The sequence below is a fragment of the Antedon bifida genome, chromosome 5, assembly GCF_963402885.1.
Source record: "Antedon bifida chromosome 5, ecAntBifi1.1, whole genome shotgun sequence".
NCBI classification, from domain to species: domain Eukaryota; kingdom Metazoa; phylum Echinodermata; class Crinoidea; order Comatulida; family Antedonidae; genus Antedon; species Antedon bifida.
Genome location: NC_136230.1, coordinates 1,400,252 through 1,424,329, shown reverse-complemented (window position 1 = coordinate 1,424,329; position 24,078 = coordinate 1,400,252). Strand labels below are relative to the sequence as shown.

General features: G+C 33.0%; 4 protein-coding genes across 7 annotated transcripts; all 4 read left to right on the top strand.

The window, feature by feature from the left end:
• The first annotated feature begins 1,847 nt into the window (after positions 1–1,847).
• Positions 1,848–5,737, top strand: LOC144841916 (galactosylceramide sulfotransferase-like). The gene is made up of 3 exons (XM_078698212.1): positions 1,848–2,137; positions 3,368–3,505; positions 4,088–5,737. Exons 2-3 carry the CDS (start codon positions 3,369–3,371, stop codon positions 5,199–5,201), a joined length of 1,251 nt encoding a protein of 416 aa, XP_078554338.1. The 5' UTR covers positions 1,848–2,137; position 3,368; the 3' UTR covers positions 5,202–5,737.
• Positions 5,738–5,833: 96 nt separating this feature from the next.
• On the top strand, positions 5,834–11,157 carry LOC144841917 (galactosylceramide sulfotransferase-like). Its single transcript, XM_078698213.1, has 3 exons — positions 5,834–5,910; positions 9,006–9,102; positions 9,923–11,157. Exons 2-3 carry the CDS (start codon positions 9,011–9,013, stop codon positions 11,031–11,033), a joined length of 1,203 nt encoding a protein of 400 aa, XP_078554339.1. The 5' UTR covers positions 5,834–5,910; positions 9,006–9,010; the 3' UTR covers positions 11,034–11,157.
• A 1,633-nt stretch (positions 11,158–12,790) lies between these two features.
• On the top strand, positions 12,791–17,636 carry LOC144842256 (galactosylceramide sulfotransferase-like). 2 transcript variants are annotated; one of them, XM_078698668.1, is made up of 3 exons: positions 12,791–12,925; positions 14,926–15,010; positions 15,487–17,636. In XM_078698668.1, exons 2-3 carry the CDS (start codon positions 14,931–14,933, stop codon positions 16,601–16,603), a joined length of 1,197 nt encoding a protein of 398 aa, XP_078554794.1. In that variant the 5' UTR covers positions 12,791–12,925; positions 14,926–14,930; the 3' UTR covers positions 16,604–17,636. The 2 variants fall into 2 exon arrangements, with proteins under 2 accessions (XP_078554794.1, XP_078554793.1); XM_078698667.1 differs by lacking the exon at positions 12,791–12,925 and adding an exon at positions 14,140–14,604.
• A 1,718-nt stretch (positions 17,637–19,354) lies between these two features.
• On the top strand, positions 19,355–22,813 carry LOC144842574 (galactosylceramide sulfotransferase-like). 3 transcript variants are annotated; one of them, XM_078699028.1, is made up of 3 exons: positions 19,355–19,496; positions 20,633–20,731; positions 21,656–22,813. In XM_078699028.1, exons 2-3 carry the CDS (start codon positions 20,637–20,639, stop codon positions 22,791–22,793), a joined length of 1,233 nt encoding a protein of 410 aa, XP_078555154.1. In that variant the 5' UTR covers positions 19,355–19,496; positions 20,633–20,636; the 3' UTR covers positions 22,794–22,813. The 3 variants fall into 3 exon arrangements, with proteins under 3 accessions (XP_078555154.1, XP_078555152.1, XP_078555153.1); XM_078699026.1 differs by having other exon boundaries at positions 19,361–19,496; positions 20,611–20,731; XM_078699027.1 differs by having other exon boundaries at positions 19,378–19,500; positions 20,606–20,731.
• The last annotated feature ends 1,265 nt before the right edge of the window (positions 22,814–24,078 follow it).

Sequence of the window (24,078 nt, the reverse complement as noted above, 5' to 3'; positions counted from 1 at the left end):
TCGAATTAAAACTTTGATATCTTATATATTACGATATTATAAACTAAATCAAACTATTTAGCCTACTGATGAAATGACAATGCTGTGGGTATCAGTAACTGGATCTCAATGGAGATACAAATAAAATATAAGCACTGGAAAAATGACAATGTTGTGGGTATCACTGGCTGGATTTCAATGGAGATACAAATAAAATAAGCACTGAAAAAATGACAATGCTGTGGGTATCAGTGGCTGGACCTCAATGGAGATACAAATAAAATAAGTACACAATGACAATGTTGTGGGTATCAGTGGCAGGATCTCAATGGAGATACAAAATATAATAAACACTGAAAAAATGACAATGTTGTGGGTATCAGTGGCTGGATCTCAATGGAGATACAAAATAAAATAAGCACTAAAAAATGACAATGCTGTGGGTATCAGTGGCTGGATCTCAATGGAGATACAAAATAAAATTAAGCACTGAAAAAATGACAATGCTGTTGGTATCAGTGGCTGGATCTCAATGGAGATACAAATAAAATAAGCACTGACAAAATGACAATGTTGTGGGTATCAGTAACTGGATCTCAATGGAGATACAAAATATAATAAACACTGAAAAAATGGCAATGTTGTGGGTATCAGTGGCTGGATCTCAATGGAGATACAAAATAAAATAAGCACTGAAAAATGACAATGCTGTTGGTATCAGTGGTAGGATCTCAATGGAGATACAAATAAAATAAGCACTGAAAAAATGAAAATGTTGTGGGTATCAGTGGCTGGATCTCAATGGAGATACAAATAAAATAAGCACTGAAAAAATGACAATGCTGTGGGTATCAGTGGCTGGACCTCAATGGAGATACAAATAAAATAAGTACACAATGACAATGTTGTGGGTATCAGTGGCAGGATCTCAATGGAGATATACAAATAAAATAAACACAGAAAAATGAAAATGTTGTGGGTATCAGTGGCAGGATCTCAATGGAGATACAAATAAAATAAGCACTGAAAAAATGACAATGTTGTGGGTATCAGTGGCTGGATCTCAATGGAGATACAAATAAAATAAGCACTGACAAAATGACAATGTTGTGGGTATCAGTAACTGGATCTCAATGGAGATACAAAATATAATAAACACTGAAAATGACAATGCTGTGGGTATCAGTGACAGGATCTCAATGAAGATACAAATAAAATAAGCACAGAAAATGACAATGTTGTGGGTATCAGTAACTGGATCTCAATGGAGATACAAAATATAATAAACACTGAAAAATGACAATGTTGTGGGTATCAGTAACTTGATCTCAATGGAGATACAAAATATAATAAACACTGAAAAAATGACAATGTTGTGGGTATCAGTGGCTGGATCTCAATGGAGGTACAAAATAAAATAAGCACTGAAAAATGACAATGCTGTGGGTATCAGTGGTAGGATCTCAATGGAGATACAAATAAAATAAGCACTGAAAAAACTTCAGAGTTTTATTTTCATGCTATAGCAAAAATTATCCACCGTATATCCACCATTTTTTTCACCTTCTAGGGAGTCACCAGCATGTTATTACACTAGGTTAAACTACCTAACTACTGAAAAAAGTCTTCCTGGTTTTTATAGCAGAATTTTGCCAAATTTTGTACTATTTGACCATTTTAAGGGAAATTCATGTTTTTTCGTCTTGATTTCTATTACAAATATTTGATTTATGTACAATTCACCACATATTATATTTAAAATTCATGCCTGTACCTAAGCTTTAAAAACACAGCTGGCCTCCTCACACAGTAGTCATGACATAGTTGACTTACAAATAATGGGAGCGTTTGACTAAAACTAAAATATGTTGTTTTTGTATTATATCACGACTAATCAATTTCGGATTAAACCCATCTGCGACGTGGATGTGTCATCGGACTGATTCTGATATCGATCCGATATAATCATTCGTGGTTAGTGGTTTGCCTCTCGAACATTTAGTTTGGTAAACAGCAATGATAGAAGACTCGGCCATTTCGCTAAGCTGCCAATTTCATTTGTATCTCCATTGAGATCCTGTCATCCACTCTATAGGCCTACGCCGCACGTCATCTTTCAACCGCCATCATTCCTGACCTGTGTTCATTTTCTGATAATGTAAGTAACGTAATTTCTATTTCTTTCAAATAAGACATTTTACCAAAACATGAATTTCTAAATAAACCGTATCTTAAAATTTAAGAAAAAACTATTATTGTTCTTTTTAAAATATCGTTTTGATTGATATTACTTTCAAGTTTGTTTTAATATTACGATAATGTAAGTATTCGTAAATCTCCTATTTCTTCCCAATAAGAGATTTTACTATAAAAACATGAATTTCTAAATAAACCGTATCTAAAAAATTCAGAAAAAAATTAGACATTTTTTAAAATAAAAAACACGTTTTGATTATTATTACTTTCAAGGTTGTTTTAATATTATTTTTGTCGAAAGTTTTGTTTGGCCTACCGGTACCTATCCATGACATTTTTAAGTTGAAACGCTCCGGTGGTGGTGTCAGTAAAGAACATAAGTCGGTTGGAAAAACTTAAGAAATCACAAAATCGCCAAATTATTGTAATATAAACTAATATTTATTACCGTTATGATTTAAACAATTTTACTGTAATTTAAACAAAAATATTTACATTCAATTTTCTAATAGAAAAATCAGAAAATTATGTATGTTTTATTTATTTTTAGTTAGGCCTAGCTGAAATAATAAATTGGCACAACTTTTTTTTTTTGATTCTCTATTCTTGCTTTGCTTTCATTTTAAAATAATAACATTTTATAAAATATATTTTATATAAAGATCTGTCTACACTATCAAACTTGTGCTCAAATATGGCAGTGATGCCCAAATATGGTAGCGATATGGCATCATTATGTCCATATGGGCACATCACATTTTGTTGTCACATAACGTCTGATAGTGTAGACGCGTAGGCCTGTATACTCTTGTTTTATGCAACGTATTGTTGCTTATATAATTTTGTCATTTTAGTGTCATTTAAGAAAATTCAGAAACATTTTACTTACTGTGAAAGCTATCTTTTTTTTGTTAAACTAAAAAAAAAAGATTGTTTGCATTTTCTTAAAAGTTAAATTTTTGGCCTATGCCCTTGTGCCTTTTTCCTATTTCTATTTATATATGGATGCCCAAATATATCATCATGTCCATATATGGGCACATCACATTTTTTTGCCAAATAAAGTGTGATAGTGTAGACAGAGCTTTAGAGAAGAAGTACAGACAACAATATTTCAATATTAAAACTGAATTGAATCAGCTCCAAGAATAACATGTTTTACGTTTTGTTTTGTTTTTATGGGTGTGTTTAGAATGCGGCAGTGGAAGCGTTGTACTCTGTTATGTCTGGTTACTGCCATGTTGATTGTTATGCTACAATCATATAGCACACTATCATCTAGGCACCGGTATAGTGAAAACATCGACACCAGCAGAATACAGTTAATAAGGTATAACAACAATTATTGTGGTGAAATAATAAAATAAATAAATAGAGAAATAAATGAAAATATTACATCTGAATGTTTTAAATTGATTTTAAAGATGAATTGTCATATTGAAAAAAAATAATTTTTTTTTTAACGCCATGCATATTATTATAGTTATTGACATTCAACTTTCATGCACATTTATTCATCAATATAAATATTTACATTACAAAGATTTTACAGAGACATAAAAAAGCAAATAATATAAAACGAACTAATACAAATGTGTGTACACTCACACACACCACGCATATGGATCTTTTCAAAGATTTTAGATAAATTTGGTAGTAGTGATATTGGGCGATAATTGACGGTCCCCTTTTTGGTAAATAGGGATTGCTTTAAAATTAAATTTGATCGGCATTGGCGTTGTTACACCCTAACCTAACATTCCAAGATATATAGGCATGGTTTTTGATACAAATGTGATATTGTATCAGGGAATTTGCCTAGATACGGCTCACAAAATATCGTCATGTGGGGATACATAACGTAGAATCGGGTGGCAAAATCACATTGTTGTTAAATTGTTCTTGTTTTCAGAGTGGATCAAAGAAATCAACCTCATGAAAACAAAAGTAGAATGATGATGTCATCTGCAACCAATCAACCTCATGAAAACAAAAGTAGAATGATGATGTCATCTGCAACCAATCAGCATCAAGCAAAACCATTTGATCATTTAACTACAAACGACACATGTAAACCACAACAACAAGTATTGTTCTTAAAAACTCATAAAACTGGAAGTTCAACTTTAACTTCAATTTTACAAGTTTATGGATTTTTAAGAAATCTAACTTTTGTCGTTCCAGAAACTGCTCAAATTTTAAGCAGAGGTTTTTTTAAGGCGGACCAAGTTCGTCCTGGAAAATATGATATGTTAGTGAACCATGCAAGGTATAACAGAACTGAAATGGAAAAAGTTATGAAACCAAACACAAAATACATTACAATAATCAGAGACCCAAGCACACAGATTGAATCAAACTTTGGATATTTCTTTCTTAAAAATGCTTTTCATTTGGAGAATGAAACCAATCCTTTTAGAACATTTGTTTTAAATCCTTCGTTTTATTGGAAAACGTATAATCGAAAGCCCTTTCGTAACTACATGCGGAATCCAAATTTGTTTGATTTTGGTTTGTCTGAAACAGATCAAGAAGATATATTAACGGTTAAACAGTTTATTAAAAGATTATCAGAAGACTTCGACCTTGTCCTTATTCAAGAATATTTCAACGAGTCTTTACTTTTGCTAAAGAAAATGTTTTGCTGGGAAATGGATGACGTAATATACTTGATAAAAGGTGAAAGGAGTAACAACATTCGCTATACAATAGAACCCGAATTAAGAGAGACGATTCGAAACTGGTCTTGGGCCGATGCGATGTTATATGAGCATTTTAATCAAACCTTTTGGCGAAAAGTAGATGATTATGGACCTTCGTTTAAAGCAGATCTTCAAGAATTTGAATTTAAGTTAAATAAAACGTTTCACAATTGCACGTTGCCGAGAATTTACGACAACACTCGGGAAACATTCTACCGAAGAAACCCGAATGGGGCTCGGAAGTGTTCTCATTTGCTTAGGATTGACTTAGACTTTACTGAATTGATACGCGAAAAACAATACAAAGAAGACAAGACGACATAGTCATACTTGTCTGGTCGATGCTAATTTATATTCAATGTCGTCACTCCTAAGCTTGGTTACCTAGTGATAACGCAAAGATTAGACGCAACACGAGTTGACCAATCAACCGACAGTATCCATCGATCTACGTTATAGCGTTGTGTTCAATGTCGTCACTCCTAAACTTGGTTACCTAGTGATACAACGCAAAGACGTGGCCGCAACGTAAGCGAGTTGACCAATGATGACCGACAGTATCCATCGACTGATTGGTCAGCTCGTGTTGCGTCTACGTCCTAGCGTTGTGTTCAATGTCGTCACTCCTAAACTTGGTTACCTAGTGATACAACGCAAAGACGTGGCCGCAACGTAAGCTAGTTGACCAATGATGACGGATAGTCTACGTCCTAGCGTGGTGCGTCACCAGTGTGAACCAAGCTTTAATAGTATAAACTTTTCTGAATAAAAAATTATTTGTTTTTGAAATCGAATAAATTGTGTCAGTTTTTGTAGGCCTACTGGTTGAATTGTTGTGCTCAAATAATGCGTTACATGTTTTAAAAAGTAACACTGCCCTCTATTCAGGAACAGGCTCTTATACCTTAGTATTTTAATATTGACTATAATAGTACTGACAGGTACTATACCAAATTATTTTGTCAAATCAAGTAGTATTAATATTACAAGTAAAGCGAAAGACATTCTCACTCGAACGTTAAAATAAATACAGGTAGGTAGTTATCGTTTCTAAAATCAATAATAGTCATGACTTGGAAACAGGTTAAGCTTACTTTATTTGATGTTGTATGTGTAATAATAGTAATAACAACCATAGGAGAAATAACTAGGACCCGGATGCTCTTCAGAGAGTATAGCAGCAGCATGTCAAACCAAATACAACCCTCTGAGGCCTATTAATTACTATAACTATAAAGTATAACCAATAACCCAATTACCACCACGGAGGAATAACCAATTCTCTCACTCCTTGAAATGTATAAAACTTAACCTAGAGGCCTACATTGATTTCAACTAAACAACATATACTATAGAGCCACCAAGTCCAACAAAAAATTAGGCTGAGATATACTATCTTGAAATATATCAGCGTTTTAAAATATTATAAAGATAATTTTCTTGTCACAAAATGAGTCCACATTTTTTATTTTGACTCATTTAAACAAACCCAATTTGTGTTTTGTATCTAACATTAGGGTTGGGGATGAGGATAGGTACAAAGAGGAACACTTTTTAAAATATATTCTTTATCCACTCAGTAACGAAACATTTTTTCATGTTTTATAGGCCTATAAATAGTATGCCACTAAATAGAGTAAAACATTTCCGATTAATACTTTGTTAAAACTGTCACTGTCATTGAAATAGTAAAGTACATGTAACGATACACCACTACGACGTTTATATTTTTTGTAATTATTAATTAATACAAAGGGTGAGAAGCAACTGTCAGTAATAAAGTATTATATTATTATGTGTTTATAATCTAAAAGTAGGGGCTACCCACACTCACAGTAATAAAGTTTATTTGTATATTTGTTTATATTATATCTAACAGTACCAATACTCACAATAAGAAACTTGCGATTCAAATGGCGATCAAAAGTGGTTACTACAGTATTGTATAGCATTTCATACTCTCTAAGGGCCCATAAATTTACCTACTTGTGGTAAACCATGGAGGTATGCATCCATGGTTATTAAACCAAATAATTTGGAATGTTCCATTCATCGCAAATCAATACATTTGTATAAACGTATATTAAATCTATCAAAATAGTATTTTTTAAAGAAAATCGGCCTGTCTTCAACATTATGATGCTGTACTTGAGCTGTTCAACCGGTTTTCAGCCATTAAAAACAGTTATCGTAGGAGGAAATAGGAAAATGCGAAGCATCCTCGTATTATTGTCTGCGGGTATTTTTCAAAATAAACATCCATTAGACAGTGTATGCCACGATCGGAAAACACCCCTATTTGGGGCAAATCGTTGAACCTAAATTCGTTTTAATCGTCAATAACTAATTTTCGAACTCAATTTAATTAGCAAACAGGGTTACATCAGGTGGTTAAAATTAGCCAACCAACTTTATATACCATCGAGTAGACATTCTAGAAATAACGCGCGATTTACCGAATTTTGCACTTAATTGTATGCCGTTTAACAAAGTGATACACTAGGACAATCTCACTTCCCAGTGTAGGTGGGCGATAATTATTATTATAGTACTCACAAAAGAGTTCATTTAACAACAATTGGGGTAGAATTTCTTTAGAAATATACAAATGCATTCGTTGCTGCATCAATACTATCCATTGTGTGGCTAGCTGAAAAGTGTATTACCCGGGGAAAAGTTTCGATCAATATGCTTTTGTTATTTTGTTTGTTCTTTTTTGTCAAGGTTACATGTTTAAAGATGTATTGTCCCTTTGACTAATTCCAAAAAAATAAAAAATAAAAGATTTCGAAAAAAGGTGGGTCATTTTAGTATCATAATATATATAATAATAAATAAAATAAATATATATAAAATAACCAAATATTTGTCCAAAAAAAAAATCATTTAACTGAAATACAGACGTTTTTTTGTTAAAAAAAAATTTTGACTTCCAGTCAAAGTTTTCGATCAAAACATATCCCATAATGAAACGTGCTTGTTTGGCTACTCTGTATGCATAATCATAAAACTTCCTCACGATCTGTGTGAAAATACCTTCTCAACTGTGACGAGTTGTAAACAATCCTAATTAGCATATGCATAATGCGTACTCGTGGTTTGAAATCTTTGTTTACTTTCGCTCGCGACGATTTTCCAGACGAAATGTAATCAAACTATTTTACCTGTTAATTACGTATACAGTAGAACCTCCATTTTACGTACGGTACGGGACCAAAAGGCGTACGTAAAACAAGGGATTCGTAAAATCAAGGTTGACCTTAAATTGACCCCCCCCCAAATACGTAGATCGTAGCTAAAAAGGCTGCCGTGTTTGCCTACAGCATGCAGGTGGCTAGCAGGCCTAGCAAGATGTGAGGCCTAGAAAAGTACAGTATATACAGGCTGTGCGATTTAGTTTAAATCAAGTGTTATAAATAAAATATCAATGTTCTTGTATTTTCTATCAATAAAAACAGTCGCTGCTGTAGGGGAATGCACATGAGTTCCTCACACAGCCATGGCTTTGTGCTTTGTTGTTGTTAAATTGCGCCCTCAATGTAAGAAAATGATGACGTCATCGGTCATTTTAAGCGTACGTAAAATCAAGGGAACGTATAATCAGGGTACGTAAAACGAAGGTTCTACTTGTTGTTTTTGGCTCGAATTTTCGACTTAAAGTGAATAACTTTAATATTACTTTGATATGGCCAATTTAAATTTAGAATATTTTGACCTTCATTTTTTTGTGTTTCAAGGGACAATACATCTTTAAAGCTTATTTTTGTATCCCATTCCATTATCATATTATTTTAAGTGTATTTGTTGTTTTTATTTTTGATTATAAAATAAAAATGTCGATGATTGATTAATAAGTTAGTTAGTTTGGGTTTTGATTCTTGAGACTATAACATCAGTCAGAATCACTACATTTTCACATTGTTTTATAATCTCGCTGTTGATTGAATAAATATTATATTTTTTACATTGAATCATTTTGTGTCATGGTTATTGTCTAGGCCCTCGACACGACTACCGTTGCAGTATATGTAAAATACATTATTTAGCATTATGTAGCCTACTATAATAAAGAATTAACAATCTATAAGGTAGGTAATTCATTTCATAAATGAGATTTTGTTCTTTCAGGTAAAATGGCGGCTTTACGTCGAAATCGGCGTTGGTTTCTTGTCTGCGTTACCTCACTTTTATTTTTGGTATTTTTATACTTTCGAGCAGAAAGTCAGTAAGTTATCAAATGTTCAGATGACGTATTATAATTATTTTAAATTATATAGGCAAATAAACTTTCTGTTTATTTTAAAGTGTTTTTTTTATCATATTCAAAATTCCCAATACCACTAAATACCAGTACTTTCAAATTACAAATTAAGGATCAATTAATACCTATTATTGCCATCTGGACAGTATTAACGAGGAACAGGTTACTCAAGTCAAAACAAAATATGTAAAAATTTCTTGTATATATATAGATTATCATCTTCCATCCCCCAAACATACTACGCATCCTTTACTGTTCATTTATCTTAGCTCATGTACTTTTTGCTGGGGGTATAAGACATACCCTTAATAATTCAAATGAAAACCGTAAGATACATAACAAATGCAGCAGCTCCTTCCTTAATTATCTCATTCCCAATCCTTTATTTTCTTCTTTTGGTCTGCTACAAATTCTGAGGATATAAACCATCTCAAATAATATGTTTTTCTTTTTCCATCCAGGTTTTTCCATCTCAATTTGATGATTTATTTAGTTTCAATCACAATATTCATAATCACAAAATTCGGAGCGCTAACCAAATACGTATTTCTTTAAAAAAACTCTCCTTTTAAACATGTATGCCTATTCAGTTCACTGGTCCAAAACCATCAAAGGTGCCTTATCAAAGAAGAGTTTTTCTTTTAAATTGAAACGACAGAATAGATATAGAGTTAATAACAGAGACATTGTAGAACTGGTATGAACGAATGGGAATATGAAACAATTAAAAAAATTAAATATTTTTGAAAGCTAATTATGATTATTATGATTTATGTTTTCACAGGAAGAATATGCACAGTGATGTTCGAAAAAAATATGTTTTTAAAATCGAAGAAAAGAAGTTGATGAATATTACAAAAGGAGCAACCAGCACTCCCAATATAATAAAGAATAATATTTACACAGCGAAACAACAATACGAGGTTTGCAAACCGAAGCAGCAAATATTGTTCTTAAAAACACATAAAACTGGAAGTTCAACCTTAACTTCTATTCTACAAGTGTATGGGTTTTTAAGAAATCTTACTTTTGCCGTTCCAAAAACCAGTGCACAAATATTAAGCAGCGGTTTCTTTAGAACGGACCAAGTTCGTCCTGGAAAATACGATATGTTAGTGAATCATGCAAGGTATAGCAGGACTGAAATGGAAAAAGTTATGAAACCAAACACAAAATACATTACAATAATCAGAGACCCAAGCACACAGATTGAATCAAACTTTGCATACTTTCGACTTAGTGGCAAGTTTAAACTGGGAAACATGTCAAACCCATTTCAGACATTTGCAGAAAATCCTTCATATTACTGGACCAGGTACAGATCTCATTTCCGCAATTACATGAAGAATCCAAATTTATATGATTTAGGTTTGACAGAATACCAACAAGAAGACAGAGATGTAGTCGAGAAATTCATTGCTAAAATAGCCAAAGAATTCGATCTTGTTCTTATTCAAGAATATTTCAACGAATCTTTACTTTTGTTGAAAAAACTAATGTGCTGGGAAATGGACGACATCTTGTATTTGTCAAAGGGAAAACGAAGTAAAAAACTTCGGTTCGACATTGATCAGTCACTTAGGGAGTCAATTCGTAAATGGAGCTGGGGAGATGTACTGTTGTATGATCACTTTAACAAAACGTTGTGGAGTAAAATACGAGATTACGGTCCAGCTTTTCAAGCGGATCTTGTACAGTTTGAGTTGAAGCTAAATAGAACATTGCATAATTGTACGGAACCAAATATTGTCCGAGGCAATGGTCGTGAAACGTACTTTAAATTAAACAAAAAAGGGGCGCCAAAGTGTACCCATATGATAAGGAACGATTTGAAGTTTACTAAATTGATAAGGAGTACTCAACATGGTGAAACTAGTACTGATAAACAGACTTAAGACATTACATCATGTTGGCCGGGTACTTTGCTTTTCGGTTCGTTAAAGCACGTGACATTCGAGTCCAAAATATTCAACATCTTTAAATCTTTTGTTGCAAATAGCATTCATTATATTAGTTCAAACATTAGCCAATAATGCTATATATACTGTAATTTTTGTTTTACATTTTGAAATCAATTTTAATCGTATTTTTTTTTTTGGTTTGCGCTTGCATATCTTTCATCTTATCTTTTATTGTATTTTAAATAATTATAATAAAACCAATATAATATACACATGTGTATGACAAAGTTTAAACAACAAACGAGAGGAAAAAAACAACTTAACAGCTGTACAAAAAACAATGGAAAAGAACACTAACACTTTTGTCATAGGAACTTATGTGCTCAACATAAAATTGTATGAGCACTTTTACGTAATTACTTAACGTTATTAAAAAACTTTTTAAAGACTACTTATACAACAATACAAATACTTATACAACAAAAATTACATTAAAAACACATATTTTAAATTAAAACAGTTCAAATTGTTCTGATAGAATTACATTTCGTAGTGTCCAAGCACGGCCTGTGTACATTCTATGCAAAGTTTTCATTTTTTAAAGATGTATTGTCCTCCAAAAACATGAAAAATGAAGACTTTGAATAGTTATTTTGTAGTTTTAATATAGGTAAAAAAGTAGAAAAAACGGGAAAAACGTGTTTTCACTTAAAAAATGACAAAATAAATGAATAAATTCAACCAAAAACCTATTGGCTGGCAGACAATTTGAATTTTCTGCTTTAAATTATAGTTTTTTCAGGTAAATCATTTTTTTTCTCTATTCAATTTGTGTTCAAAGTGGATAACTATTATGTGACATTAAAATGGCATATTAAAAAAAATGTAAACATTTTTTCAGGGGGACAATATATCCTTAAGTAGACCAATGAGTTGAATCTTTCACATGCGCTAGGTAAAATCCCGATCCTGGTGTAACTTAGTATAAAGTTAGCATGGTATTTCTGACAACAGGTTTGTCGAAAACCGCTTATCAAAGCCTCGTATTCAATCTTTTTTGCGTATAATAGCGCCCCCTATAATGTCCTAACTCATGCCATAATCTCATGAATTATTCATGATTTCTGCCTGAGACGTCGAGTTTAATATTAATATAGCATAGCTTTAAATAAGTAGGCCGTTTATTGATTTACAATTGACATTTTCTTTTTTTAATCTATATTACGTTTCATTGTTTCTATCTTGTCTGTTTCTGAAGAAAATAAATGTTTATTTTATTTTGATTGTTTATTTTGATTTTTTATTTTGATTTTTTATTTGATTTCCTCGAATAAACGCCGCGTCACATGCACATAATCATACACAATATTGTTGTATTTACAGCACATTTCTTTTTGTAGTAGAATTCATTGACTGCCATAATCTACAAATCACCAAGCATTTTGATATGAATTTTCAGTATTTTATCCCTTTTTGATATTATTGTGTTGTATTTTTTTCATATCTAGAGGTATTTATTTGATTACACATGATACCATTATTACGCCTCCTTCCACCACCGCTCCCCTACAAAAGTTTACTCCCCCACCCCCTAAAAATCCTCCTGAACAATACATTCACCGATCGAGGCGTTTATTCGAATAAATACGGTACAGTATATATATTTTAAAATGAACACTGCCCTCATGTGTAATGTAGTCAGGGGGACAACACTCTAATCATATCGCGTTTAATAAAGGAACTGCATGGATGGAAGTTTGACTGCTTGTAATCTGCGTGTGTTATTATACAAATAAGATAACATTCTTCAATTTAAATACTAGTACCTTATCAAGTAGGTAAATAACAAGTGGATACACATCGGATTGTAGTTACAGGATATACAGGTAGGTCCGTGATCATTTCCGCACGTAGAAACCGTATCTAACCTGCCTATTCTATGTATAACATAAGATTCTATATTTTTCTCCGTCGTACTCTTTATTATATTCCGTTACTGCTCGTCTGTAGTACCGTAAATTGTCTCTAGGTCTTTATATTGGACGTAAATTTAAACTGTTGTGTGTTTGTGTCGAATGCTAATTCTGTTTACACACGGTTTTGAACGGTAAGTGGTGATCCGGATGGACTGTACAATAGACCGTACGTAAGTACTGTCCACCAGCCGAATTAGTAGCCTGTTGTATTAATTAGTAATACTTAAAATGACGCATTGTTATTCATACTATATTTAGTATGTTTTGTATTCACAATTGCCAAATTAAGAATACGATACCTATATGTTTGAATAGCGAGCTGGAATTTACCATTTATCACTAGGGTGATGGTTTATCATTATTTCTGTGACCTTTTTAATGAGTGGGCCATTTACCACATATACATATATACATAGTAATTATTTCATCGTGTTTGTAGTATACAAACGTATGATGGTTATATATATATATCTATAGGCTACCGTCTTAAGGGCCTTTCACACCTGTTCCGGCACGGTTCCGGTCCGGCGAATCGAACATCAATGTTTCGTTTTCACGACGCTCCACGCGGCTATGCGCCAATCGATATGCGCGTAGCCGCGTAAAAACGAAACATGGACGTTCGATTGGATTTTCCGGCGCCGGACCCGGAACCGTGCCGGAACAGGTGTGGAAGACCCTTTAACTTAGACAACTGAAATAATACACCAAACATTAAATCGATCAATCAGTATAAGATTTTACAAATCACTGTCTGGTTGCAAGAGATTCCTGAATCGAGAAATATGATACATTTACCGAATTTGATCTCAGACAGAAAGAAAAAAAGAAAGAAGAAATAAATGTTAAAATAGTTCTAGTTCTTAGTTAATTGATGGTCAGTATTTTTATTTACAGCGAAATAAATTATATAGCTTGTTTGAGTTTGTTTGTTTCTATTGTGGTGGAATCTAAATGGTTTTAAGAATTTCGCCTGCATAATTGCACTCCTTTCTTATTTTGTTCATTATTATTAAAAACATAAGCAAACATTTACCCGGTATACCTGTCAGCAACAAACTGTGACAAAGTCCGGACAGTTTGACAACGAAAAAAACACTTAATTTCTTTTGAACGATTTTTTTGTTGAGGTAACTCTAGCTTAAACAAGAAATATTTCTTACAAAAAACGCTGCTCGCTTATTGACGTAACAGTTTTAAAGATATATTGTCCCTCTGAAAAATATTTTTTATTTCAAATTTGTTTTTGAATTTGTCATTTTATTGTCACATAATAGTTATTTTACCTGAAAAAATGTAATTAAAAGCAAAAAATACTGGTTTTTGAGTTATAATTAAACGTTTCTTTTCTCTTTTTATAATGTGAATTTTGTTACAGAAGTGAATAACTTTGATATGAAACAGACTCAATTTAGTTTATTTTATTGCTAAGGTCAAGTCTGGAGGTCACTTCATCACACCTTAGATACTTCAAGTGTGAAGTATCATATTACAAACAAAAACTTTCCTGGACTGATAATAATTCAATGATCATCTGACAGCAAAATACAGTATTGTCATGGGACTCATAAATACCAGAAATACAGTTGGTACCTATCAATTATAGTCGAGTTTCCATTTTAACAAAAAATGTCAAAGTGTAGTACTATAACTGCTGTTTGATTTCATCTAATAAAGTCATCTCGTGTGACGTAGCGGGCTAGAGCAGCAGCGTGAAAACATTTAGAAGCCAGCAACGAACGCCTAATTTCAAATGTTTGTTCCAATTCAATAAATGATTCTTTTTTTCGTAGTTGAAAATGAGATTTAGGCCTAAAAAAGTTCGAAATAATGTTTCACAATTTTGTTTTATATAATCATAATCAAAAGTGTCAATACAATAGATTAATTCCTGTTTTGATATTTTTCAGGCAAAATGGTGAGCTTAGGTCGAAATCGGAATTGGCTTGTTTGCGGTATTTCTCTTCTTTGTGTAATATTATACTTCAACAAACAGTAAGTACACGTTCTTAACACTACGAAGACGCTAAAAAAATGGCCTACTTTGTTACGCAAAATCTGAGACAACAATAAAATTTGATTTTTTTTTCTCAGACAAACGTTTGCAATTTGATCAATGACAACAAACGATGAATTATCCAAACTGCCCCAACGACAACCATGTGACGTTAAGTTTAGTCCTTAGTGGAAAGCAAATTTCCTACACAAAAAACTGAGACTGCCTGGATCGCCGTATATACGGCCTACCCCTGGACAATTACCTCCCGGCTACTGCCTCAAGAACAACTACCCTCTTGGACAACCAGCTCCTGTTACAATCACCCCATAGCATAATGATCCCTAAAACAAATATGCCAAGACTGTTCCCGGACTCTATGACAACTAACCCCTCCTCTGAACATTAAACCAACCGGCCATCCATACCACATAAAAAGTATATATTATTATAAAATAAATTATCGTTTTCACAGGGAGGACATACACAATGATGTTCTAAAAATAGATGTGATTAAGATTGAAGATCAGAAAATGGAGAATATTCCAAGCAAAGCAGCCAGAAGTTCCAGTATAAATAAAGAAAACAAGATGTACACAGCGAAACAACAATACGAGGTTTGCAAACCGAAGCAGCAAATATTGTTCTTAAAAACACATAAAACTGGAAGTTCAACCTTAACTTCCATTCTACAAGTGTATGGGTTTTTAAGAAATCTTACTTTTGCCGTTCCAAAAACCGGTGCACAAATATTAAGCAGAGGCTTCTTCAAGACGAAACAAGTTCGTCCTGGAAAATACGATATGTTAGTGAATCATGCAAGGTATAGCAGAACTGAAATGGAAAAAGTTATGAAGCCAAACACAACATATATTACAATAATCAGGGACCCAAGCACACAGATTGAATCGAACTTTGGATACTTTCGACTTAGTGGCAAGTTTAAACTGGGAAACATGTCAAACCCATTTCAGACATTTGCAGAAAATCCTTCATATTACTGGACCAGGTACCGAAAAACTTCTTTCCGCGATTATATGAAGAATCCAAATCTATATGATTTAGGTTTGACAGAATACCAACAAGAAGACAGAGATGTAGTCGAGAAATTCATTGCTAAAATAGCCAAAGAATTCGATCTTGTTCTTATTCAAGAATATTTCAACGAATCTTTACTTTTGTTGAAAAAACTAATGTGCTGGGAAATGGACGACATCTTGTATTTGTCAAAGGGAAAACGAAGTAAAAAAATTCGGTTCGACATTGATCAGTCACTTAGGGAGTCAATTCGTAAATGGAGCTGGGGAGATGTACTGTTGTATGATCACTTTAACAAAACGTTGTGGAGTAAAATACGAGATTACGGTCCATCTTTTCAAGCGGATCTTGCAGAATTAGAACTTAACTTAAACCGAATTTTACATAATTGTACCGTACCAGATGTTGTCCTTGACAACCGTCGTGAAACGTACTTTAAATTAAACAAAAAAGGAGCGCCAAAGTGTACCCATATGATAAGGAATGATTTGAAGTTTACTAAATTGATAAGGATCGCTCAATATGGCGAAGAGGAGAAACAAGATAAACTATAAAACGACATTAAATCTGAAAGACTCTTCGGCATATATAGCGATTGGTGGTACCGATTGAGCGGAAATGCACGCGTAAATGATTTGACCAATCACAGGCGATTGATTATTCGAGCTGTACTCCAACCATGGAGGAAACCTCCATCCTCCAACTCGGTTGCGTTGCATCTTCACGTCCGGGTCTGCAAGTTCAACAAATTTACAACGTGTCGTCGACTCTCTCACACGCGTCGTCGACTCTCTCATACATGTGTCGTCGACTCTCTCACACGGACGCGTCGTCGGCTCTCTCACACGCGTCGTCGACTCTCTCTCACACAGCGTCGTCGACTCTCTCACACGCGTCATCGACTCTCTCAATCGCGTCGTAACTAGGACAATAATGAGCAGCGCAATATAGATCTACATTTTGTCTACTGTCTTCGAGAAAATAATAATTTCTAAATTCACTAAGCTGACTAACGATTTTATTGTTCTTATGATCATGATTTATTTATTTATCGTAAATTATAAACGGACTAGATGACTTAGAATTCTATACAACGATCCTGAATTTGTAGTGTAGTTTATTTTGTGTTTTTTTTATCCTCTTTAATTTATATTTGTAGCATTTATAGTATTATACTTAGTTAATATTATATCTACCTATTACTGAATATTTTATTCATTATATTTATTCTGTCTATCACTTAACATGTTCTTTGCGGTTTTCATTTCAACATAAATGCATACAATGCAACAATGCTCACATTGTAATACTTAAAACTGAACTATAATTATATATCTTTTTTAAATTTTTTTTTCTCCTTATTTTTTGTTCTAGTTACTTTTCTCGTATCTATCATAAATACATACAGTTTGTACAAATCATGTACATAATTTACAGATATACATCTGGGATTTTAAAGATAATGTCTGTAATAAACAGATTGTTGTCTGGAAAAAGAACATTTATGAAATAATAACATTTCAAACTTGAATGACATTTTAATTGCAAATAAAAATTACTGTACTAATAAAAACTATCGTATCTCTGTTATGTACTCGTGTTGTAAACATTGTTTTTGTATACATGTGTACACACATACACATGTGTACACACATACACATGTGTACACACGTACACACACGTACACACGCGTACACACATACACATGTAAACATGTTTATGCATTGTAAACAACTATATGGGTATATTGCAATCTAAAATATTTTGAAAAATAAGCTATGAAAAAACATACAGTATAATCAATTACTTAAAGATGTATTGTCCCCCAAAAACATGAAAAATGAAGATTTGAATAGGTTATTTTGTAGTTTTAATAACGTTAATCACTTCCATAAAAAAAAATGGGAAAAAAAATGTTTTCACTTATAAAATAACATAATAATGGTTAAATTCAACTAAATATCCATTGGCTGGCAGCCAATTTGACCATTTTGTGCTTTAAATTTCAGTTTTTTCAGGTATATAAATTTTGTTTAGTTCCAATTTTTGGTCAAAGTGGAAAACTATTATGAGACATTAAAATGGCATATTCAACAAACAAAATTTGAAAAAAAATATTTTTCAGGGGGACAATACATCTTTACTAGTTAAGGGACATCACAATGAAAATATGGACAAATCGGACATAAATTTGGACATAACCATAATAACAATTATAATTTGTATTCTAAAACAAAATTTGACTTGATATCTTTAATTAAAAATTAAATTTACCATACGTTGTTTTTAATATTTTACATCTGTAGTGATTATAGTGGATTATTATATTGATGTTTTAACACAATATTTAAAAATTAATATATCAATAATAAATGTGTGTCAAATCAATATCTTAGTCTGTATGGAGTATAGACTCTGACAAAAAATCTTAAGCTTTTATCTACACTATCAAACTTCATGTGACAAAAAATGTGATGTGCCCATATATGGACATGATGATGTCATATCACTACCATATTTGGGCATGTCATTACCATATTTGGGCACATCACACTATTTTTGTCACATAAAGTTTGATAGAGTAGACAGAGCTTTAGAAGAAAAACAAAAAAGATAATTGTTATATTTCATGGAAGTACTTTATATATAAGGCTATATTCAATTTCTTTTTATTTCGGAAATATCATCCATATCAATAAACTTATAAACAAAAAAAAGAAAAATCGTAAACTCTAAACTAATACATATAATATAACTAATATAGAATGCTTCTCCATCTACATTTTGGAGTTATGGAGCATATAAGAATGATCTTTTGCTTCGTTGATAATGTCGATTCTTGATTTAATTTTACAGAAAACACCATAAAAATAACTGAACCTTGTGTAATATTACAAATGAAAAACTAAATTACAGATTTATATATGTAGTTTTATAAAAATTATCATTAATATCCCTAGTTTATACAGAAAAAAAATTTTTTTTACCGAAAACCCCTGTATTCACATATTTTCACACCTGTTCCGGCACGGTTTCCGGTCCGGCGCCGGAAAATCCAATCGAACGTCAATGTTTCGTTTTCACGCGGCTACGCGCATATCGACTGGCCCATGAAACGATTTTCAATTTTTCCCTTTAAAGACCCTTAAAAGACCCCTTAGGCCTGGTAATAAATAAAGATAGATGTTTAAAATGAACACTGAATTATTGGTAATCAATGTTGTTATACTGCCCTCTTTATAAGGGATAACACACTGAGGCCCTTTTTATACTGTTTATTTTGTTATAGTTGTAAAATCCGGAGCAAAATACTGACGTCTGTAATGCATGTGCTTGTTGTATAGAGGAATTACCGTATAGAGCCTACCATTCAATTTATTTAGAACTTATCAATTAGGTCTACTAATAAACAGCAGGTGGATACCTTCTCAGAAACATCAAAGAACGGTAGGTCCGTATTTACTCAAGCCATTAAAGGAATGTATAGGCCTAAAATAAAACTAATAATATATAGCCTAGGCCTCTTCTTATTAGCTAAAAGAACGGTGACTGGGACTTAACTTTAGTTGGACGTTAAGTTATTAGGGACTGTACTTATCTTGTGAAATACTTTAAATTGAGCTCTCTGTTTATACATTCATAAATAATGCATTCGTAAATAGTCGACCAAGCCCTATCAATAGGAACCCGCAAGCCCTAACCAAGTCCTTTAATCGGAACCAAGCCCTAACCAAGTCCTTTAATCGGAACCAAGCCCTAACCAAGTCCTTTAATCGGAACCAAGCCCTAACCAAGTCCTTTAATCGGAACCAAGCCCTAACCAAGTCCTTTAATCGGAACCAAGCCCTAACCAAGTCCTTTAATCGGAACCAAGCCCTAACCAAGCCCGAACTAGTAACAAGTGGAACAAAAAAAAAGGATATATTTAACGTTTTTTTCTTTTAGGCGATTTTGACGTAAATTTATGCTACAATAATCACATTTAAAAGTATGATTTTGTTAATGAAATTCAATTTCAACACTCACAAATAATAAATTGTATATCCTCCTTTATACTGGTAGGTAGGTTTTATAGGGCTTATATAGGCTATTTAGGATGGAGCACCCAGATATATGTAAGCAAATTACCCGGATGGTGGAGCAACACAATGGTACCGCAGAGGTTGAGCTTTAATAATAAAACTTGAAACAACATGCCCTTCCAAAAAAATACATGTATTATTATACTGAAAACTGACCAAAGAAATTGATACCATGTTACCAACAATTTAGAGCATTTACAGAAAAAAAAAATACTGAACAGAAAGAAATGTTAAATACATTGTCACAATTGTGAACCATACACATCGTAGGCACTTTTATTTATCAACATTATTTTCGAATTCACCTATTTACACTCCTTTTCATACGGGTTGTTCTAGTATAATATGCTATTGTTAATAAAACCCGGAATACTGTTAGCGCCGTCACGACAAGAATGCCTGAACTTCCTTTGAAAGATTGGTAACGCTTGAGAGAACACATTTATATTGATATTTTCGTTCCAATACAATCAGTACAGATTGTATAATGATATCTTTCAGGAAAATGGTGAGTTTAGGTCGAAATCGACGTTGGCTTATTGTTTGCGGTATTTCAATTTTACTTTTGGTAGTATATTTCAAGACGGAAGCAGAAATAAAGTAAGTTCACACAAGAAACAAACCATAACGGTGACGAAAACCATTTATTAATCTTAGTTTCCACTGGGCGAATTTATTCGCGTGAATAGAATGTGTCAGCACGCATGCGTAGAGAGAAATTTGGAAGATGGAAATATGAATACGCATGCGTATAAGCCGACGCTTTCGATTCGCACGAACAAATTCGCCTAGTGGAAAATCGGCTTTACGTTAAACGCAACGAAAGAAATTTGACCAATCGAATGCCAATCAACCAATAATACCTCTATGGATCAACCAAATGTCAGCTGAAATAAACTTAACACATCGTATTGGCGCAAACATTGATTGGTCTGAGAGACAATAAAAATATATATAAGAATAATATAAAATATATAAGAAGTGGAGCTGTAGCTTGGTGGTGAACTTGCATTCCAACCTCATGGTCCAGGGTTCAATCCTGACCTAGTGCCAGGGTTGTAACTCACTTCAACTCCACTCTATAACAGATGAGACTTAGTTTATAAGCCCGATTAATGATTACAGTTTATCCATACTTAAATTGGCGAGTTACTCGCTGTTAGATACGAAAACAAGAAAAGAATGTATCGCAGTATCCGAACTAACCTTGGGCAACTACCGATATCCACAAACAATTATCACAATTTTCTATATTGCGGCGCAGTTTGCTAAAACAAACATCAACATATTGCGTAAAGTAATCAACACGCGCCGAATATGGCAAAATAATATCTCTATTAGATTAGATATCTCAGTATCGTCCTGAAAAATGACAGCTTGGCGCGCCATAGCCGATCTGTCAATGGCAGGTGGACAAGCAATAACATTATACTGACGAGTTAATGAATAGTATATTAAACTATTATTATTACAAAAATGACTTCTTTCTAAAAAAGAAATAATTATGATTTATCGTTTTCACAGGGAGGATATGCGCATTGATGATGAAAAAAATGATCGAAAAAAATATGTGATTAAAATCGAAGAAAAGAAGTTTATGAATATTCAGAGAGAAGCAACAAGCAGTCCCAGTATAAATAAAGACAATACGATTTACCCAGCGAAACAATACGAGGTTTGCAAACCGAAGCAGCAAATATTGTTCTTAAAAACACATAAAACTGGAAGTTCAACCTTAACTTCTATTCTACAAGTGTATGGGTTTTTAAGAAATCTTACTTTTGCCGTTCCAAAAACCGGTGCACAAATTATAAGTACAGGTTTCTTTAGAACGGACCAAGTTCGTCCTGGAAAATACGATATGTTAGTGAATCATGCAAGGTATAGCAGAACTGAAATGGAAAAAGTTATGAAACCAAACACAACATACATTACAATATTTAGAGACCCAAGCACACAGATTGAATCAAACTTTGAATATTTTCTACTTAAGAACACATTTCACCTTGAAAACATGCCAAACCCGTTTCAGACATTTGCAGAAAATCCTTCATATTACTATTCCAAATACGGACAAATGTCTCTTTTCCGCCATTATATGAAGAATCCAAATTTATATGATTTAGGTTTGAAAGAATCTCAACAAGAAGACAGAGATGTAGTCGAGAAATTCATTGCTAAAATAGCCAAAGAATTCGATCTTGTTCTTATTCAAGAATATTTCAACGAATCTTTACTTTTGTTGAAAAAACTAATGTGCTGGGAAATGGACAACATCTTGTATTTGTCAAAAGGAAAACGGAGTAAAACTATGCGGTTCGACATTGATCAGTCACTTAGGGAGTCAATTCGTAAGTGGAGCTGGGGTGATGTACTGTTGTATGATCACTTTAACAAAACGTTGTGGAGTAAAATACGAGATTACGGTCCATCTTTTCAAGCGGATCTTGCAGAATTAGAATTTAACTTAAACCGAATTTTAAATAATTGTACCGTACCAAATGTTGTCCTTGACAACCGCCGTGAAACGTACTTTAAATTAAACAAAAAAGGGGCGCCAAAGTGTACCCATATGTTAAGGAACGATTTGACTTTTACTAAATTGATAAGGATCGCTCAATATGGCGAAGAAGAAGAAACGGGGAAAGTAGGCCTACTATAACAAGAGTTGTATAATAAACTCCCTGGTTAGACCATACTAAAAAGTTCGTGAATCATCGTGGTATTTTAAACTTAAAAAGCATTCATATATTTTTTTATAAAAAAATAAATATTTAAAATAATAATGAAGTTCATCAACTCGATAAATTTAAATTAGAACCATTAAAATTACATGCAAACATGGCACCCTCACAAATGTACAAATCTGTAAAAAAGAAAATCACCCAATCACGTGGATCTGCACATTTGAAGGCGGAGTTTGAACATCATGCGACTTTGCACACGGCTAAACAATTACCGCCGCTGTCCACCATCCATAGTCTGCGCATGGACCTATAAATCTAATTTATAGATTTGCGCATGATTTATAGGTCCGTGGTCTGCGTTTCAAACTGCTGAATTAAAATCAAATTTTATTATACGTAGTGTGTACTATAAAGACATTAGTCGGTTTTCCACTAGGCAAATTTATTCTCGCAAATCGTAAAGTGTGCGCACGCGTATTTATATTTTTATTAACGTGACGTGAAAAATGCGCAACGATTGAGAACTCCGGAGGGATGTTGGATTTGCGCGAATTCGCCTAGTGGAAACCGGATTTTGGATACGCCCCGGAGTGTGAACAATGTATATTATTTAGGCCTATCATCGATAACAATTACTTTGCAAGCTGTCAAAGAAGGTAATCTCTTCTTCCTCGGTCACATTTGCCTAGACAGAAGAAGAGATTACCTTCCTAAATGTACTTAACCTAACCCTCTAAATAATCTCTCTCAAAAAAAAAACACGCTATTGATAGACCTCGAACCCAGGGTTCCAGTGTCATAGAGTAAACCCTTTACCAGTCGACCAAACATTTCGGTTGGGATAGTCACGTCAATTGACTATGATGGCCTGGTTGTTCAGTCTAGTAATAATAATAATTTATTAGGAAATGACACCTTTGCATCGGTGGCACACACAGAAGTGGTGCATCCAAATTAACATAATACATCAAAACAATACATAATATGACGGATACAGGTTCTTAAACTATTTGCAAAAATATAAAAGAAAAATCATTATCAACATGGTAATACAGGTACTGTATTAAATTGTCCTACAGTATCATAGGTTTGAGTTGATAATTTAAAAAGGTATATAAAAATAAACATAAAATATATAGTAAAGAGTTTACATTACAAACCATTGTGTTTCAACATCAGGTACTGAAGACCTATAGTTGTTATCACAGGTGTATAATATTTACAAATCATATATAAAAGCAACAATACAAAAGAAAAACA

Bases quoted from the DNA above. Each gene is read 5' to 3' on its own strand.
- LOC144841916 (XM_078698212.1), top strand. From the start codon at position 3,369: ATGCGGCAGTGGAAGCGTTGTACTCTGTTATGTCTGGTTACTGCCATG. The intron at 3,506-4,087 runs GTATAACAACAA...TCTTGTTTTCAG, and splicing joins AGCAGAATACAGTTAATAAG to AGTGGATCAAAGAAATCAAC.
- LOC144841917 (XM_078698213.1), top strand. From the start codon at position 9,011: ATGGCGGCTTTACGTCGAAATCGGCGTTGGTTTCTTGTCTGCGTTACC. The intron at 9,103-9,922 runs GTAAGTTATCAA...ATGTTTTCACAG, and splicing joins TACTTTCGAGCAGAAAGTCA to GAAGAATATGCACAGTGATG.
- LOC144842256 (XM_078698667.1), top strand. From the start codon at position 14,574: ATGGGACTCATAAATACCAGAAATACAGTTG. The intron at 14,605-14,925 runs GTACCTATCAAT...GATATTTTTCAG, and splicing joins AAATACCAGAAATACAGTTG to GCAAAATGGTGAGCTTAGGT. The intron at 15,011-15,486 runs GTAAGTACACGT...TCGTTTTCACAG, and splicing joins ATATTATACTTCAACAAACA to GGAGGACATACACAATGATG.
- LOC144842574 (XM_078699026.1), top strand. From the start codon at position 20,619: ATGATATCTTTCAGGAAAATGGTGAGTTTAGGTCGAAATCGACGTTGG. The intron at 20,732-21,655 runs GTAAGTTCACAC...TCGTTTTCACAG, and splicing joins AAGACGGAAGCAGAAATAAA to GGAGGATATGCGCATTGATG.